We start from the raw sequence: 21629 nt of genomic DNA, 5'->3' as shown, positions 1-21629 counted from the left end.
ATCATTTCCTCAAAGTAAATTATTTTCCATCGCAATTGGCTTCACCCAGACCAGGAATGATCTTTCCATAGGCCATTGTATACGTCTTGAAATACTCTATTAGAATGTAAGTAAAAAAACAGAGATGACCTTCATATCTCCTTGATGTCTCCACCTATCAAAATACTAGTAACATTGGATGATCAGCCCCTCGATACCAAATAATTCTTGCCTGATGCATTTTTTTCTATCGCCAATGGCAGCCAAGTTATTGATGCTTGATCATTTCCTCAAAGTAAATTATTTTCCATCGCAATTGGCTTAACCCAGACCAGGAATGATCTTTCCATAGGCCATTGTATTCGTCTTGAAATACTGTATCAGAATGTAAGTAAAAAAACTAGTAACATTGGATGATCAGCCCTTCGATACCAAATAATTTTTGCCTGATTTTACATTCTTATATACTTTCTCGACAATTAACCAACACAAATGTAAATATTAATTTCAATTATTCGCTAAATAATCTATGTACCATAAAGATATATAATATATAAAACTTAATTATTATTATATAAAACTTTATTTCCCCTACCTATCCACTTAATTTTGTTCGCAACTATATGTAGGTATAAGGAAAGTACCACAACAAAGAAAAAATTTTGAAAATTGTTTTTAGCGGAAATACACGTTGTAAGAACCTTCCATTCATATTGTGACTGTTAAAAGGAAGAGAAAAAATTTTTTTTTTGCCTACGTACGAATGCTATTAACATGGCGGCTAAATAAATTTCAATGAAACTTTACATTTAAGTTTTATGTTCTCATTTCAAGGTTTGATTAGATTATGTGTATAATCAGTTCATTTTATCAATATCGGCGTTTTAAAACTCGTTTATCGATATTCGTCGTTCAAATAGAAAATAAATAGAAGGCAAAATGTTACAGAAATTTTATGTTCCACAGTAGAATGTTCTGAATACATGTTTTTACAATTATTTAATTTCTAATATAAAGACAACTTGTCCAGTTTAGTGAGAAATTGTTCGTCCAACTGACGAAATTCAAACGCACACTGATTTCGTTCAATTTTTAGATCGATCTCGTGACACAATAAAGATTCTAGACACAAAGTAGCCCGCAGTCTTCCGTATGCTTCAACTTTTGTAAAATAATCTTTTGCTTTAGACAGTGCTTTAATAGCCTTTAAAATTACTTCTTTCCGTGCGCTGCTACACATCGGAGCAGTAGCAACTAAACATTTCGCATATAAAACGAACGCTCTGCCCTGATCGTAATATCCGGCATGCGCCAAAATTTTAATAATAACGTCTTCCACTAAGTTCAATGCTAAAGTTGGCATTCCCATTATCAGCTGAAACATCGATAAAAAAAAACTAATTATAATAATCCTAACAACTATATCATTGAATTGAAAATACTTGTTAATTAATTTAATCACCTGAATGTTTGCAAGATGCATTTTAATCAGTGCTTCGTAATACGATAAATGATTCTGTACAGCCAGTTCTAAAGCTGTATTTAGAAGTACTAGAGAATTTATTCCAGCAATTCCATTTTCCGGTAAAACAGACGCGCATATTATTTGACTTGACAAAATTAAAGCTCGTATTTTATTTTGCGTTGTTACTTGCTCGTCTTTTTCAATACTGTCGATGCACTCTAAACCCTTTGGATAGTCTCCCTTACCCAAGCACACTTCTGCTAACCTAAAAAGTTAAATATCCAAATGTAAAAGTTATATTTAATCCTACTGCGGTCTTCAAGACATTTTTGTTCTAGTGCACAAAAAACTTAAATATACAGAGTAGATTTATTTGTTGCAAACAAGAATTAAGTTTGCTTAATTATTATTGAATTCTTGTTTTAATTCAAGTTATATATTAGTTTTCATTTTTGTAACTAATTATATGCAATTTTAACCTTCTTAAGATCAATTGATTTACTTATATTAGTACACTTATATAATTATGAATTTATGCATTCGTTTTTATTTCTCATTATTATCTTTCAGATTTTAGGTTGTATTATTAAGGTCATTCAAGGTCACCCAAACTCAACTGCAATAGAAAATAAATTGTCTCAAAGCACTCTTCGAACACTTGGATACTTTGATACTGCTACTACAAGTGTACAAAATGGCGACCCTAAACATGGATACATAGTCTAAATCGTTGCAATACTGATGACACTGCGTGGCAAATTTCATTCGTATCTATTACACAGCAAGTTCTTCTTATATGTTCTTGGTAGTTGGTTTTTCGCGGTACACTTCTGCCTTTAATTTTCCCCACAAATAAAAATAGAGAGGTGTCAGGTCTGGGGATTGTGCCAGCCATTTGTTACTTCTTGATCGACCTATCCAACAATCTCCAAATTTTCTATTTAGAAATTCTGTAACATTGCGTGATGAATGAGCAGGACATCCGTCTTGCTGGAACCACATGGATTGTCGTATGTCCAGTGAAGTGTCTTCTAACAATTCTGGCAAAACGTCTTCTAAGATTCTCAGGTACTTACTACTATTTAACTTGCCATCAATAAAATATGGACCAATTATTTTATTATGAAGAAGGCCTCACCAGACATTTACAGACCAAAGTCTCTGTTTGTCGACTTCTCTCAACCATCATGGATTATCTACTGACCAGTAGTGCATGTTGCGACGGTTAATTGCACCATGGTTTGTAAATGTGGCCTCATCGGTAAATAACTGTTTACTCAAGAACATTTCATCGTCTTGTAGTTTTCGTAAGCCCCATTCACAAAATTGTAAACGTCTTGTATAATCATTTTCAGTTAATTGTTGATGAAGTGATATGTGGAACGGATGAAATTTGTTAATGTGACTGATCCCACTTTCGCGTTCCAGTTGTCTTGTACTAACATGTGGATCTCTTATTAGAGCTGCTACAATATTTATCGAGTTTCCATCATCAGTTGCTCATTTGGCAAGATTACGTGTTTTGTTATCCACAGCTGCAGTTTCTTGGAACCTTTTTATAATGTTTGTAAAGACAGAAAGTGAATGTTTATTATTACGATCGCGAAATCTTTCACCATACACACGTACCGTTTCCCTCATAATTCTACGACATTCACCATAAATAAGAACCATTTCTACTTTCTCTGCTATCGTGTAACGCATTTTAGAAAACTGAACACTTAGACTGAATAAAGCTGTTCTCTAGTCGGTAGTCAAATTACCAATAATGTTTGAGAATACAGATAAGCGTACAATGTGATTGAATGTTTGTTTATCTTTTGTGGCCCGTGTCACGTAATACACACACGTGATACACAAGTATTCGAAAAGTACTCTGAGACAATTTATTTTATATTGCAGTTGATTTTGGGTGACCTTGAATGACCTTAATAATAGGTTATTGTATTCACCTTGAAACACTATCAGAATGTAAGTAAAAAAGATACTATTCCATTTAAAAAAAACCGAGTTGACCTTCATATCGCCTCCACCTACAGAAAAATTGGTAATACCAGATTATGAGCCCCCCGATACCAAGTAAGTTTGGTCTAATGCATTTTATCCTATCTTCAAAAACAAGCGAGTTATTCAGGTGACCTGTTTAACCGTTTTAGTGCCAGGGGTTTTTAAAAATCCATGTCGAATTGTGCCATGAAGCGCGGTAGCGCTTCCTTCATTTATTTGCGAATAATGCCGATCGACGCGATCGCGCTGATCTTTTTTTCGTCGAAATATGCCGCCCGGGGCACTCGCGCTTCAAATTGATAGGCAATTTTTAATCATAATAATTTCATCAGTTGCATCAAAATCGATATACTGACCACTCAAAAGTTTGCGAAATATTCGTGTTTCACGTTTTTCTTCGATAACATTTTATAATACAGATTTTGGTCTTCCAATTGAAGAGGTAATATATACATTAGTTTGTTTTAATTAACACGTTCTTCAGCATGTCACATGAACATGGGTGAAGGGTATACTTCCGTGGTGCGGTAGCCAAAATATAGGCAACAAATGTGTTAATTTTTTATTTATTATTTGTGTATCCCTTGTAGGGCAATGAATACGAAAAAGAAAATAACGATGTCACGTTCGAGATCTAATTCAACTTCTGATTCTGACGATAGTAGTAGGATCGTTCCAGTCTCAAAAAGAAAGAGAATATACACTTTTGATACATCCAGTAGCGAAGATAGTATTCCGTGCAATTTTACCAGTTCTGCGACATATGAAAGTGTTTCTACGGATGGTATAGATGAACAAGAGAATTCAGTTCGCTTTACTGAAGATATTGGGCCACAATCACCGCTAGCTAACGAATCTAAACCTATCGATTATTTTAATCTGTTTTTCGATTCGTCTTTGTTAACAATAATGGTTTGCGAAACAAATAAGTACGCCGAAGAACTAATAAAATCACTTGACATCACCCGTGGATCTCGAATAAAGCAGTGGAAACCAGTTACTTTACTCGGAATGAAGGCGTTTTTGTCAGTTTTGTTGGAAATGGGAATAACGAAGCGACCAACAATGTTTTCTTATTGGACCGAAAATTCAAGGAGCATACCCTGGTTTTCAAAGATGTTTTCGTGGAATAGATTTCAGCTCATTCTTCAATGTTTTCACTTAGTTGATAATAAAGAATGTTTCCCACCAGGTCATGAAAAGTACGACCCATGTATAAAATTTATGCCAATAGTTGAACATGCGAATATGGTATTTAAATTGTACTACAAACCGCATAAGGAATCATCTATCGACGAATCTTTGGTAGGAACTTTATGTCATTCGAACATCATGCAATATATGCCGAATAAAAAACACCACCGGTGGGGCATCAAATTTTGGATGCTTTGCGACGCAGTATCCAAATATTGTTTAAGTTTTTACTGTTACAAGGGGGCTGAAGGAAAAACTGATACTACTAAGTCACGAGAACATGGACTTGGATATGAAGTCGTTATAAATTTATTGGAGCAAAGCCAGTATTTAAATAAAGGGCATCATGTATTTGTCGATAATTATTTTAGTAGCATCGCTTTGGCTAAATATTTGTATTGCAAAAATACATATTTAACGGGAACAATTAGAACTAATAGAAAAGGCGTACCTAGTGATATAAAAACAACTAAGCCTAATGAAGCAAAATATGCTCGAGATGGTGAAGTACTTTTGTGTGGCTATCGCGAAAATAAGTCTGTAAAAAAACCGGTATTGTTAATTTCGACGCATGCTTCTGATGACAATACTATTGTAATCAAAAAACGAAATGGAAATGAACGAAGTAAAGTAAAACCATGCATCGTTGATTGTTATAATCGTTATATGGGGGGAGTCGACGAATCAGACAAAATGTTGTACGTCTATTTGGATGAACGCCGAACAGTAAAATATTGGAAGAAAGTTACGTTTAACGTCATTGCCCGTATGGTATTAAATGCATATCTACTTTATAAGGAAGTTAGCAAAAAGAAGCAAATGACTCGATTGGAATTTACATCAAGCATCATTTCGGAAATAGAGCATGAATGGATGCAAGTAAAAAAATCACAAATGACAAGTTATAACGAGGGAATATTTGGCTTAGAGAAATTACCAGGCAGAAATTTACGACAGTGCGTAGTTTGTAGTAATAAATCTACTGGTATAAAACGATCGAATTTAATTTGTGTATAATGTAAAAAAGGGCTACATTCATTATGTTTTCATAAACATATCTATTTTAAAAATAATAATCATTAGAAATTTTGTTTAATATCTATTATAAATAAAATATTAAGTTATGTTTTTTTTAAATATTGTTAAAAATAAACCTTGGGACTCCATATGTTACAGAAAGACAGCTAATTATGCAGGTTGTTTACGATTAATTGAAAGAAAATTTGTAATTACGAGAGGAAACTCTCGACAGACTCGCGACAAGATACATGCTGAATCGAGCGCGTTGCGAATTGACGATCGTAATCAAAAATAGCGACACGGTTCACCACAGTACGCGAACAGCGCGATCGCGCTGCGTGGCACTAAAACGGTTAAAATGTCCCAGCCTGTATAGTTGAATCGAAGAACGCAACACAGTAAATATGACTACTTTAAATGGTCATCATACCTAAATTTACATTCTACCGGATCCAAACTTGAAATATTCAATGCTACTGTTTCAGCCTCGCTCCACTTCTCGTGTCTCATTAATTGTGTGAATATATAAAGTTGCTCACTTAACATCCATACCTATGAATACAAAACATGACAAATGTTATGAAAATTAAATTAAAAACATAACACTTCAAAATGTCGTAAATTCGTGAACAATACCTTATTACATGGTTCATTGGGAAATCTCTCCTTAGCATGGGCAAGTACAGTATCGACTAAATTATATTCACCAAATTCGACTAAAATGTTCGCAATATTAACAACAACGTGACAAATAGATGGTCCATTGAACATATGCTGCTTTTTATCTCCTGTATTATGTAAAAGCAGCAGTTGTGCACAAACCGAAGACATCTCGGTTTTACCGTAATACGACCATAACGCAGACTTTTCGGCATACGTCATTGACATAAGGTCGATCATGGAATGTTGACAATTTAAAACATCAGATTTCATTAGTGTCTACAAACAAACAAAGTATGACACGATCTTAAATAAACATGAGATTCTTAAAATTACAATTAAATTCGAATATATACCTCAAACACTTGTGACGGACTCTTAGCTTCTAAAGCAGAATTGTGAGCATATGCGATGAGACCTAAACCAGTCGTATGAGTTATTCCCAACATACTTGCCTTACCAATCGACCTTTCTATAAGAGGTCCCCTATTAAAAAATATGATGATCAATATGTATCAGCGATAGATTACTATCAAGGGAAGTTTGGGAACCTGGCAATTTAAAAAATTATGAAACTTTGTGTACAGCTAGAGTAGGTCATCCATAACACACGCTTGTGGCGTCGCCTCCCATGCTCGCCACCAGAGGGGTCGCGCTCTCACAAGCTCGACCGACCCCTCAGTTGCTATACAGGGTGTTCGGCCACCCATGGGAAAAATTTTAATGGAGGATTCTAGAGGCCAAAATAAGACGAAAATCAAGAATACCAATTTGTTAATGGAGGCTTTGTTAAAAAGTTATCAACGTTTAAAGTTCCATCCGTAGTGAATTTTTTTCTCGGAAAGGCACAGGATTTCGGGGGTATGTCTATTCATCAAAAATGATTGTAATTGACCTCCATACCTAACAATATTTTTTCAGACCGATATGAGATATTTTAATTTCGATGAAAAATTTCACACCTTCTCGAATTTTTTTCTACAAAGTGGGTAGAATTTCGGGGGTATGTCTATTCATCAAAAATGATTGTAATTGACCCCCGCAACCGAAAATAATTTTTCCAGAACGATTTAAAATTTAGGCACCAAATTAGATTTTCGGTAAGGAATTTTTTTCTCGAAAGTGCGTAGGATTTCGGGGTTATGTGTAATGACCAAAAATGCTTGTGATTGACCCCTGTAATTAAATATAATTTTTTCAGACCGATTTGAGATATTTTAATTTCGATGAAAAATTTCACACCTTCTCGAATTTTTTTCTACAAAGTGGGTAGAATTTCGGGGGTATGTCTATTCACCAAAAATAATTGTAATTGTCCCCCGCAACCGAAAATAATTTTTCCAAAACGATTTGAAATTTTTTAATTTAATTGTTAATAACTCTTTAACGAAGCCTCCATCAACAAATTGGTATTCTTGATTTTCGTCTTATTTTGGCCTCTAGAATCCGCCAATAAAATTTTTCCCAGGGATGGCCGAACACCCTGTCTACAGGGTGTCTCGTAAATAGTGTAAGAGCCGGAAATGTGGGGTAGCTGAGACGATTCTGAACAACAATTTCCTTTGCAAAAATGTCGAATGGAGCTTCGTTTTTGAATTATTAACGAAAAACACTGACGAATCACGGCGCGCGCTCAGGGCCGTCCGAACTAAGAGAGCCATCGTGTCGGGTAGGTAGCAAGATGTGCATCGGAGATACGTCGAGGAACGAATACAAATAATTAAAAATACTACCACTGCAACTGTTACCTCTGCAGATTGGATAAATCAGCCAGCTAAATCGAATTTATTAATTATTTGTATTCGCTGTTTCCAAAGAAGAAGGAATAAAATGTGGGAAGATGCTCTCGGAATTTTTAGGAAATTAATTCTTCGCACCTGAGTGATGCTTCTCGCCAGAGTGTGTTAAAATTAAAATAAGAATTATTTTCAGAAAATTAAAATAAATACGGTAAGAACCATTTGTAATCGTTTGTTATTAAAAACTGTACTGGAAAAGCAGACTGGATTTGTGCGTACCGAAACATTCTTCGCATGCAAGGGGTTAATAGAGAATTAATTGAAATTCGCCTTACCCATTTACTTGCAAGTTGCAATAGGGCCGGTTAGTGCACCCCTGTCAATCATGGAAAGGTCGAAGACCCCAATAAAAATCAGCTGATGGGACGGCCCGGTCACTACACTCGCTTCTTACCTCGAAAACACTTCACAGCACGGTCACTAGCCCTTTTCACTTTTACATTTTCGGGGTAAGAAGCGGGTGCAGTGACCGGGCCGTCCCATCAGCTGATTTTTATTGGGGTCTTCGACCTTTCCGTGATCGACAGGAGTGCACTAACCGGGCCTTATTGTCAGCGCAGCAGAGCAACTTGCTAGTAAATGGGTAAGTCGAATTTCAATTATTTCTCTATTAAAGCCTTTGCATTCGAGGAATGTTTCGGTACGCACAAATCCAGTCTGCTTTTCCAGTACAGTTTTTAATAACAAACGATTACAAATGGTTCTTACCGTATTTATTTTAATTTTCTGAAAATAATTCTTATTTTAATTTTAACACACTCTGGCGAGAAGCATCACTCAGGTGCGAAGAATTAATTTCCTAAAAATTCCGAGAGCATCTTCCCACATTTTATTCCTTCTTCTTTGGAAACAGCGAATACAAATAATTAATAAATTCGATTTAGCTGGCTGATTTATCCAATCCGCAGAGGTAACAGTTGCAGTGGTAGTATTTTTAATTATTTGTATTCGTTCCTCGACGTATCTCCGATGCACATCTTGCTACCTACCCGACACGGTGGCTCTCTTAGTTCGGACGGCCCTGAGCGCGCGGCAGGCGCGCGCCGTGATTCGTCAGTGTTTTTCGTTAATAATTCAAAAACGAAGCTCCATTCGACATTTTTGCAAAGGAAATTGTTGTTCAGAATCGTCTCAGCTACCCCACATTTCCGGCTCTTACACTATTTACGGGACACCCTGTATACAATTCTCGACCGACTTTTCGATATCCCAGTCGCCTAAGGCAGGGCCTGCTAAAAAGCCTTACTGATGAGTCCATTAGCAGGCCCGGGACAAAACGCACCCCTCCTTTCCTTTTTTGTCCTCCTACGATTCTCCACGAGTTCTTAACCCCTTAATGTTCGTGCCCGAGTCTGACTGCTTTGAAAAACGATATTTGTTTAATCTACTGGATTAAAAGATGATAATATTTGTTTTCTTTCAAATTATACGTTGGATACAATATTGTAAGTAACAAAAACCGCATTTTTAGAAACAAATCCAATAAAGAAAACTGATCATTCTTGGTTCGCCCGAAAAATATGAGCGTTAAGGGGTTAACCGCAGCGCCACACACTTAGTTTTTGTTCGTGCCATAATCACCCCTTAAAGAAAATGCAGAATTATCTTTGGAATATCTCGAGAACAGTGAGAGATATTGAACCAAAGTTTAAACAAAGATTGCATGTTATTTTTATGTTTACAAAAACATTGAATAAAATTAAAAAAAAAATCGATGCATTTTTACATAAAATTTAAAAAATCAAAAAGTGATTTTTAAAGAGTGATGGAGGATGCAATACATTTTGTTACATATTTTTGTAAACATAAATATAGCATACAACCTTTGTTTAAACTTTGTTTCAATATCTCTCAGTGTTCTTGAGATATTCGACAAAAAAAATAATTTAGCATTTTCTTTAAAGGGTGATTTCACCCCTTAGAAGTGAATTATGACACGAACGAAAAGTAGGCGTCCGTTACGGATGAGCTACTCTATCTGTACAGAAAGTTTCGTAATTTTTGGAATTTCCGGGTTCCCAAACTTCCCTTGTAAGTTCAAAAACTTACTTTTGATTGCTAGTCAGATGATACATCCAAGCGTGTGACAATTGCAAACATACGTTATCACCAGCTTCTTGAGCCATCATGATAGCTTCTTTTAAAGCAGCTTGTGCTACTTCCCTTGAAAAAGAATTAACATTTTACTTGATAATTAACGTGATAAGTAACAAAATAATTCAGACAAGTACGTACTTATGATTAAATTGTGCATGTAGAACTGCCAAATTTAGAGCAGCGTATCTGAAGATACGAGTTCTATCCTCAGGTGCTGATCGATTTTCCAATGGAGCTAGTCTATCGAAGCAGTGATAAAGACTGTCTATAGCGCCACAGTATTCATTGACTCTTAAACAATTCAAGTAGCTTAAATAATGCTGAAACACATTGAGAAATAGAAAGAAATGAGCAATACAACAAAGTTACCAATTATATTTTTATATCGCAAGCAAAGAAAATGTTCTTCTTACCAAACAGTACTCACAGCTTCTGCATAGTAAGGACTGGAACTTAAAAGTTCTCGTACGAGAACTTGCAGCTCCGGTGGAGACATTGCTTTGTGTTCATCCGTCTGCAGTGCATGTGCTTGCTGTGCGACCAGTAATTCTGCTTGTCTTCCGCCCCAAGTTGTTTTAATTCTGGCATCGTCATAAAGAAATTATAATGCAGAAAAATATAAAATAAAATACAAGTACAGTATAAAGGCTACTCACTCGTGTAAATATGAATCTTCTACTTCAGAACCCGTGGAAATGTCAGAACTTTCAGAAACATTCGTTTTTCTTTCTAAATATTTTTTCAAAGCCTCGTACAGTGACACAACTTGATCGAAAGACAGTTTTTCAAAGAAAATAATAATTCTTCTTATGTACAATCCAAGAACAGAGTTTTTATTTAATGCTGGCAAGGATCGTGAATTGTCCAACGTTGGTTTCATAAGACGTACAACGCTATCGAATAAATCTAATAATCCTTCGACACCCTTTCCATTTAACATTTTTAACTGTACTACCAACTGACGTCCAAAACGATACAACATATATTCGTCAGAATATAATATATCCAAAAGTGCATTGAGCTCCATGTCTGGCGACTAACAGATAAAAAAAGAAATTAATTGAAAGCAACATTCCGTACTTAACTTTAACAAAATATACCACTGCGCAATTATGTTACAATGATCTGAAGGACTGTTTCAACATGTAAATATAATGAATAAAAACAGGTTACTCTGTAACTCAGTTTTAAAACATTACATTAACCGCTTGACATTTTCCCGTATACTGATGATCCCGAGTCTTGTTCGGGCAAGTTTTGTTTTAACTTGTAGATAGTGATTTGCCCGAGTATTATTTGTACTATAGCTTGTTATAATTTGATTATTTTTTATGCAGTTTTTGTTTACATTTTAGACGCAGGTAATATATGTTGTGTATACATTTATATTTATTTTTATAGTCAGTTTTATTTTGCATTATTAGATTCCCAAAATGTTTGAGTTTGATTATGAAAGTGATGAGGAAATATTGATAAGTGAATCAAACAACGAAAGTGATTTGTCAGAATTATCGGAAGATGATTCTGAATTAGAGAATGAAGTCCTCCATTCAGAGAATTTTGTGAAATAAATATAGAAAATTTACCACCTCCTCCGCCAAGGTTCCTTTTCGATAATACACCTGATGTAAATTTACAATTTGATAATGATAGCGAGGGGACAATATTACGCTATTTTGAATTTTTTTGTAATACAGAAATCTTAGAAATCTTAAAATTCCTAAAGTTGTAAATGATTATAACAATTCTATGGGTGGTGTTGATAAAGTTGATCAACACTTAACTAACTACCCTGTCATCAAAAAGCCAGGGAAGAAATATCATAAAATTTTTCTACACCTTCTCGATCAGACAATATGGAATTCTTTTGTTTTATATGGAAAGCAGGGAGGCTCAAAAACTCATTTACAATTTAGATTAGATCTCGTACAACAAATTTTTGAAAAATATGGTAAATCCCAACAGACTTCTGGACGTTCATCAGGATCATCGTCACCACTACGTTTAATTGGTAGACATTTTATAGAAATAATACCATCTACTGCAAACAAATATAGACTTACTCGACAATGCAAAGTATGTTGCTCACGGAAAAATGCAAGCGGCAAAAACATTCGAAACGAGACAAGATACTACTATCCGGATTACGATGTAGGATTGTGTATTAAATGTTTCAAAATATATCACACTAAACCTACTTATTGAGTAAATTTATTGTAATTAATTAATTGTATTAATAAATTTAGTCAAATAAAAATAAAAGAAAAGGTGACAATTTTTTTACCCCTTTTGTTAAGTGGTTAACCGAAGATACTTACTTGAATCAACTTTAATGCAGCTAAACAGAAATTACGTCTTTCGGCTATTACTGTAACAAAACAGACGCATTAAAATCGATAAATTATTACAAGTGATCCTAATTACTATTTTCTACATCCAAAAGTATATTATGATAAAATCGAAACAATAACAACATTATAAATACAAATGTGATTGTCTCGTTTTTTGTACAATAAACAACCTTACTGTGTTAGTACTATTTATTTGAAACATAAAATGACTTCCAAATTACCTTTCGTTGTTGTATTACAGTATTCTTTAATTAAAATGACAGTTGCTATTTTGTATGGCGTTAAAGTTTCTTTCTGCACCCTTTTTATGTTACCATCAATATTCATAAAATCCGTAGACATGGCGAATAGCGTATCCCAACACATGAGTCTAAAATAATCACGCACTTTTCATAGTAAATGACAAACACCTAATCAGATTTTCCGTTAATGAAGTAAACCAAAGAATCGTTCAATTGTTTTACTGCATAGTAAAATTAGTTTAAGAATTTCGTTATGAGATGATGAGAAAACACTTTTTGAACGAGCTTGAACGTACTCGCGTTCACAAAATCACACACAGCACACAACTAATGCAGTCTGTAATTCGTTGTAACTACCTAATTACAAATAGATACTATAGACTATAAGCACAACTGTAGATAGGTGTCTCCCGAGGTTCAAATGTGGCCAGCGTCCGTAGCTTTGGCGCTGCGCACGCTGTCGCGCCTCTACTGACGAAGGGGTGAACTGTTTTTCACACTAGCATCCATGTAGTTTTCTTTGTTGCTAGAAGATACTTACGCTTCACCACGCGAACAGCTACAGTCGTGGCCATTATTTTGAGCCTAATTTTCGAGCCTCGAACACGTGTTTTATAGAAGGAGCACATCACTTCTGTTAATCGTTGTTGAAATAAACATAGTGTTACGCTATCGCGTGAATCGGGTTTAGTACATACAGCGCCGTGACGGGAATTTATTGGAACTAGATTAATCACCATAGAGTTCGCGATTCATGCGAATTTGCGTATTATAATACATATTACTATTGTATGAAATTCAACGCGGGCAAATCAAGCCGGAAAACCCGAATATTGTAAACTTTCTTAACAGCCGCGTTCAGGATCGATGGGTTTACGATACAGACGTGACCTCTCCGCTATTTTTGAGGATTAAAATTTCGAAACCTTTTTATTTAGCAAAGTATAAAATTTAGCGCCGTTGCCCCGTTTCATAAGCCCTTTTATCACGAAATTCCCCCAACGCGGAATCCCTCAACACGGATTATTCAACATGAATCGTTCAACCTGAATTCTCTTACACGGCATCTTTTAACGCGAGATCCTTTAATACGAAATCCTTTGACACGAAATAAGAATAACGACATCCAAATATGAAATATTTTAATACGAAAAAATAATGAAATCCATTTTGGCGGGAAAAATAACGCAATCCCACCGCTGTCACCAGTTTGTTACGTCGGGATTCCGTCGGCATTGGTCCAAAAGGATTTCCCTATACTTACTTGGTTTGACTTTCCTCCGGGGGCGGCGTTGCGGGTTGGCGGCGGATTTAAAAAGGAGTGCGAGACGGCGAATTTGTTGACGACGACCGGAACGACGGATTCTCTTAGGCATTTCAATTTTATGAGTAAAAGAATATTAAAAGATACTAGTTCAAATTTGACGCATGCTGTTGCCACCCAGAAAATTAGATTAAGGAAAGGAATTAATTAATCACCACTAAAATTGGAATACTTTGGTTTATAAAATTCGCGTTACAAATGATCGCGGCCTATTAACCGGACTCTCTTCTTCTGACCGACATGTCTGTCAACTCAATTAATAAACTGACTGACTTGACTAAAATCCGATTAACGAATCCGTTCATTAGGAGAAGACGCTCCTTTTATTTACTGACAATTAGAGGAGTGGAAGTCTCCCTGCAATACCAGGTATCCCTGAGTATCACCAGTGGAGACTTCGCGCCCAGGAACGTTCTCATATTCCTCCGGTCACCTTACGCCGGATGTAGATAACATTCTTTAATTTATTTATCGTGCTCGACTAATAGCTCGCTTCGAAGGTATAAAATCTTAATACTACACGTGCTTAAACTCTATTACATTAATCAACTAACTTTTACTAATAATGGATACTTGATAATTAATTAACACATTAAATATATGTTAATAAATGTTTAGTATTGTACGCCAGTGTTTCATTTCACAAAAACCTTTATTATTAGTAACAAGTTAAAGTATGTAATACAGTTTACATGATATTTTAGATACGTGGGAACATCTAGCACGTTCCACGAGATCCCGCGCAGAGAGAGGAAGAAAGAAACAAGGTGGTCAACCCCGTACTAAAAACCCTAGATGTGTTTAGGCACGTTCACCGAGAGATGACGCTGTGTGGCGGAATCTGTAGGGATATTGGCACTATAGCGAGTGCGCAAATACCCCTAGCCTCGCGTCTAGGTTGTAGAGATGGCGTGCAAAATAACTCACTAACTGTGATTTATCACAGTGATCACAAAATCACGATCACGCTCGTGATTAACTCCATTCACGACCGTGATCCGAATGATGGCGTCTTAGTAGCAGTTCACGTTAACTGTGATTGTAGTGTTCCGCTAACTCCCCTTAGTGGGCATTCAAGGAAATAAAAATGCGCCAAATTTAAATTGTATAGTAATGTAGTCTAAGCAATGAAAAAGGCTGCTTAATTGCATATTTTGTAAAATTCAAATGTCAAATTGTTAGAGTCGATTATTTAAATAAATGATAAATTTGTTGTTACGAAGAAAAAGTATTGCTTAGATGTTAACACTCGCTTTAAAAATAAGAAGAAGTATAAATCATCAGTAATGAAAATTCTTATGTTCATTCATATGAAAACATTAATATTATTGTCGCTAATAATTTTGAAAATCGAATTATTAATCAATAACAAATATCAAGTATTCGTAACAGTGATGGACATTCGTGGGAACTTTGGTCATGCGCACTGGAATTTTCCCTCGTGGGATTCTGTATGCCATAGATGTATCTTTAGCGCAAAAAGAGGTGCATGTTGGGAATTCCCATGTTTTGTACAAAATTGAACTTTCTACTTCAAATGCTCGCCAATCACACAAAAATTAACTTATCGAAGATCCCCTACGTATTTCTCTAGCTATACTCATGTAGATTAAGAGAAAATTTTTTGTTTTTGTCTCTTTCCCTATAACTTCCTTAAATTTTGTTCCTTACTGGGATCCAACGGTACCCTAAATTCTAGTTAAGTGTATACGGTAGTGATCATGCGTTCCAGTGCGCATGCCCAAATTCCCACGAATGTCCATCACTGGTTCCCTCCCTACCAATCAAAAGCGATCACGAAGAATCACGGATCACTGTGAAAAATCACTGTGATTGGGAATGAACGTGATCCAATCACGAGTGATTCTAAAGTAGCAGTTCTACTTTAGAATTCTCTCTCGACGACAGACCACCGGTCAAGCAGGACGCGGAGAGCTTGTGCGCTTGATCGGCCATTTGTTCGTGCATTAAATACATAATTGTTAAGGTTACACCTCTGTGTGCCAGTCATTTGGAATCAACCACATCCTTCCTGAACGCGAAGCAGCGTAGGCTGCTCATTAGTACCACGACAGTCCGCGGCACTCTGAATCCTACAAATCATCTTCAATATACATAATAATTAACGTTCGAATATAAAATTGTCGGTGGATGCAACGGCCAACTCTCGAACCAACTTGAATATAATGTTTGGTGATTTTTAAGAGACGGTTTCCATAATCTAGTTACCTACTATCTAGTAACTAACTATACGTGGTATAGGGACGAGGGACCAGAGTGGGGAGACGTACATACGCTACGTGGACGTTACACAGTCATTAAGGGAAACCCTAAACTCCACTCAAGACCTGAAATCTTTGGAGCTCTTCCTCTCCTCAATAGCGATTGCCGTATCGTAAACCCACCCCCGCATATGGCTGCGGAACAGCGGAGTCTTGGGGAGCCGACGACGGGCTTCCCCAAATTATTATTAAAAATGCCGCGTTCTCGCTCACCCCTGCGTAGCCTACCTGGACGTTAGACAACAGAGTGAGCATAAATGTTACAAAAATGTTAGGAACCGCCCTACTGAGGTGATGACGTTGAGGATTGGCTTGACCAATCCTCCCTCCGCTGAGTAACGTACGTCGCTGCCAACTTGATAGGGGTCACCAAGGGTTGCTTATGGTAAAATCAGAACTCGCAGCGGAGATCAATTCTCGAGAGAGTGCAGCGAGCATCTAAAATACGGCCAAGTTTGTCAATCTACAAAATAAAGTAAATTTGTTGGAGTTACTACGGAAAATTTCTAAGTGTTTTATTTTGCGCGCTTCGTCGAGCAGGGTGGTTCAGCGCTCCATGGGCACCAACCCACCTTCTTATCCCCCTAGACCGCCGATCAGAACGCAAAACAAGTGTAGGCTGTAACCTACGTATAGGGATATGGGGCCTAGGAAATAACTATACACGTGCTTTGCAGTTAGGATTTTTTATTCGTCTATCTTTCAGGCTGGTTTAGAGACGATTGATTATCTCGCGAGGACTGGGGAATACATAGAGACAAATCCCCTAGAGCACCCCGTCCTCTATCTCGACAGTTGGCATCGGCGCCAACTGCGCCATCTACGGTAGTAACTAGGAAGTTACTTTATGCTCCCTACACAGGTATAAAACTATAAGGAAGCGTATAGCCACTAGGGATGGCTAGAACTTTAGAATCACTCGTGATTGGATCACGTTCATTCCCAATCACAGTGATTTTTCACAGTGATCCGTGATTCTTCGTGATCGCTTTTGATTGGTAGGGAGGGAACCAGTGATGGACATTCGTGGGAATTTGGGCATGCGCACTGGAACGCATGATCACTACCGTATACACTTAACTAGAATTTAGGGTACCGTTGGATCCCGGTAAGGAACAAAATTTAAGGAAGTTACAGGGAAAGAGACAAAAACAAAAAATTTTCTCTTAATCTACATGAGTATAGCTAGAGAAATACGTAGGGGATCTTCGATAAGTTAATTTTTGTGTGATTGGCGAGCATTTGAAGTAGAAAGTTCAATTTTGTACAAAACATGGGAATTCCCAACATGCACCTCTTTTTGCGCTAAAGATACATCTATGGCATACAGAATCCCACGAGGGAAAATTCCAGTGCGCATGACCAAAGTTCCCACGAATGTCCATCACTGTTACGGATACTTGATATTTGTTATTGATTAATAATTCGATTTTCAAAATTATTAGTGACAATAATATTAATGTTTTCATATGAATGAACATAAGAATTTTCATTACTGATGATTTATACTTTTTCTTATTTTTAAAGCGAGTGTTAACATCTAAGCAATACTTTTTCTTCGTAACAACAAACTTATCATTTATTTAAATAATCGACTCTAACAATTTGACATTTGAAATTTACAAAATATGCAATTAAGCAGCCTTTTTCATTGCTTAGACTACATTACTATACAATTTAAATTTGGCGCATTTTTATTTCCTTGAATGCCCACTAAGGGGAGTTAGCGGAACACTACAATCACAGTTAACATGAACTGCTACTAAGACGCCATCATTCGGATCACGGTCGTGAATGGAGTTAATCACGAGCGTGATCGTGATTTTGTGATCACTGTGATAAATCACAGTTAGTGATTTTGCACGCCATTTCTAATAGCCACTGGTGCTGTCTTTCTTCTATTCGACGAACTCTTTCTTCTTGTCACTGATTTAGGCGACCTGTTGCACTTGACGGTAAATTTTAATTCGATTATCTTTTTCTTTAAATGAAATCTGGGGAATAATAATACATTCCAATGGAAAAATTCTTTTAGGTTAACTACTAGTAATTTGTATCTCCTATTGACACGAACGTGACGTTATTTGAGCAGCTGAACATTCATATAAAATAAGTCTGCTAACGTGAATTAATTAACGCCTAAATTTATTTCAATGGCACATAATTTATGCAAAGTACATGTAGAGGAGATTTTTTAAATTATTTATGACTCAAAATGTTACTTACCATAAAATTATCATTTGTATTCCATTGCTGTTAAAAATACTAAATATATTAGGGAGCAGCATTGGTCAGTGTAGTTAGAGTAAAGTTTAACAACGTATTTTGGATCATGTTCCACTTTAATGTCTCAAAGATTTTAATGACATGAAAGAAACACTTGCTAGAATACAAAAACAATGACAATTTTTTTACTATATCAGTACTGAAGATAACGAATGCAACGAAATTTGTTAAGTGCCCTAAAAATAATTCAAATTGTTACATTTTGGGAAACACTGAATTAGAACACTTAATTGTGCTTATGTTTTCATGTCTGGATATAGCAATAATATTCCAGAGTAGCTTGAAGATGGTCTAGAGATCCAATTCTTCTGATAGACGTTGGTCACTTTTCTCTTACGAATTATTTACATATGACATTTTTCTTGAGCGTTCCACTATTACAATTATTTTTGTTAGTACGGTAAATATCTTATCGTTAACTACTAATTACATTTTAAGCAGATTTGAACAAACTACAAGTACAATGTAAATCATTGCATACTTTCATTACTATGCATGTATATTCAAATTACATCTGCGAATATACAGGGTGTTCGGCCACCCCTAGGAAGAATTTTAATGGGAGATTCTAGAGGCCAAAATAAGATGAAAATGAAGAATACCAATTTGTTGATGGAGACTTCGTTAAAAAGTTATTAACAATTAAATTCAAAAATTTCAAATCGTTTTGGAAAAATTATTTTTGGTTGCTGGGGTCAATTATAATCATTTTTGATGAATAGATATACCTCCGAAATCCTGCACATTTTCATGAAAAAAATTCAGTACAGGTCAAACTTTAAATGATAATAACTTTTTAACGAAGCCTCCAGTATCAAATTGGTATTTTTGATTTTCAACCTATTTTGGCCTCTAGAATCTCCCATTACAATTTTTCCTAGGGGTGATCGAACATCCTGCATGTCACAAATGTATTGATTTCAAGGTATAAGAGTAAGAGGAGCAATGTCGATTGTAACAAATTTTGAGCGTAAGTTGAGTATGAGTGCCTTTAATCACTGGCTAAGTTGCATTCCAAATTTAAATTTTTTCTGAGTTATAAGAAATTAATGATTAAAATCAAAGTGGTTTGCATTGTGTAAAGTTTAATGTGTCATATATTACTTAGAATTGTAAGTATATGTAAGAATAAAATGATGTTTTATTTTAGTATAGAAAATAAATTGTCTCAGCATACTTTTCAAATACTTGTGTATCACATGCGTGTATTACGTGACACGGCTCACAAAAGATAAACAAACATTCAATCACATTGTAAGCTTATCTGTATCCTCAAACATTATTGGTAATTTGACTACCGATTAGAGTACAGCTTTATTCAGTCTAAGTGTTCAGTTTTCTAAAATGTGTTACACGATAGCAAAGAAAGTAGAAATGATTCTTATTTATGGTGAATATCATAGAATTATGAGGGAAACTGTACGTGTGTATGGTGAAAGATTTCGCGATCGTAATAATAAACATTCATTTTCTGTCTTTGCAAACATTATAAAAAGGTTCCAAGAAACTGCAGCTGTGGATAACAAGACACGTAATCTTGCCAAACGAGCAACTGATGATGGAAACTCGATAAATATTGTAGCAGCTGTAATACGAGATCCACATGTTAGTACAAGACAACTGGAACGCGAAAGTGGGATCAGTCACATTAACAAATTTCATCCGTTCCACATATCACTTTATCAACAATTAACTGAAAACGATTATACGAAACGTTTACAATTTTGTGAATGGGGCTTACGAAAACTACAAGACGATGAAATGTTCTTGAGTAAACAGTTATTTACCGATGAGGCCACATTTACAAACCATGGAGCAATTAACCGTCACAACATGCACTACTGGTCAGTAGATAATCCATGATGGTTGAGAGAAGTCGACAAACAGAGACCTTGGTCTGTAAATGTCTGATGAGGCCTTCTTCATAATAAAATAATTGGTCCATATTTTATTGATGGCACGCTAAATAGTAGTAAGTACCTGAGAATCTTAGAAGACGTTTTGCCAGAATTGTTAGAAGACACTTCACTGGATATACGACAATCCATGTGGTTCCAGCAAGACGGATGTCCTGCTCATTCATCACGCAATGTTACAGAATTTCTAAATAGAAAATTTGGAGATTGTTGGATAGGTCGATCAGGAAGTAACAAATGGCTGGCACAATCCCCAGACCTGACACCTCTCGATTTTTATTTGTGGGGAAAATTAAAGGCAGAAGTGTACCGCGAAAAACCAACTACCAAGAACATATAAGAAGAACTTGCTGTGTAATAGATACGAATGAAATTTGCCACGCAGTGTCATCAGTATTGCAACGATTTAGACTATGTATCCATGTTCAAGGTTGCCATTTTGAACACTTGTCGTAGCAGTATTAAAGTATCCAAGTGTTCGAAGAGTGCTTTGAGACAATTTATTTTCTATTGCAGTTGACTTTGGGTGACCTTGAATGACCTTAATAATAGGTCACTGTATTCGCCTTGAAACACTATCAGAATGTAAGTAAAAAAATATACTGTTCCATTTAAAAAAACAGAGTTGACCTTCATATCTCCTTGACGCCTCCACCTACAGAAAAATTGGTAATACCAGATTATGAGCCCCTCAATACCAAGTAAGTTTGGTCTAATGCATTTCCTCCTATCTTCAAAAATAAGCGAGTTGTTTAGGTGACCTGTTTAAAATGCCCCACCTTATATAATGATATAAAATATGCAACACAGTACACAATTACAGAAGGACAACCTAAAATCTGAAAGATAATAATGAGAAATAAAAACGAATGCATAAATTCATAATTATATAAGTGTACTAATATAAGTAAATCAATTGATGTTAAAAAGGTTAAAATTGCATGTAATTATTTAAAAAAATGAAAACTAATATATAACTTGAATTAAAACAAGAATTCAATAATAAT

At 35.7% G+C, this 21629-nt stretch overlaps 1 protein-coding gene across 1 annotated transcript; it reads right to left on the bottom strand.

Annotated features, from left to right (window-relative positions):
- Positions 1-746: 746 nt before the first annotated feature.
- On the bottom strand, positions 747-13169 carry Ida (anaphase promoting complex subunit 5 ida). The gene is made up of 11 exons (XM_076779718.1): positions 12794-13169; positions 12540-12589; positions 10878-11257; positions 10649-10802; positions 10360-10541; positions 10174-10287; positions 6682-6811; positions 6302-6604; positions 6096-6217; positions 1442-1709; positions 747-1354 (listed from the first exon to the last, which is right to left on the bottom strand). Exons 1-11 carry the CDS (start codon positions 12936-12938, stop codon positions 986-988), a joined length of 2217 nt encoding a protein of 738 aa, XP_076635833.1. The 5' UTR covers positions 12939-13169; the 3' UTR covers positions 747-985.
- Positions 13170-21629: the final 8460 nt, after the last annotated feature.

This window comes from Colletes latitarsis, chromosome 12, assembly GCF_051014445.1.
Source record: "Colletes latitarsis isolate SP2378_abdomen chromosome 12, iyColLati1, whole genome shotgun sequence".
Lineage (NCBI taxonomy): Eukaryota > Metazoa > Arthropoda > Insecta > Hymenoptera > Colletidae > Colletes > Colletes latitarsis.
Note: the sequence above shows the minus strand (reverse complement) of the source record. Positions and strands in the feature narration are given on the sequence as shown.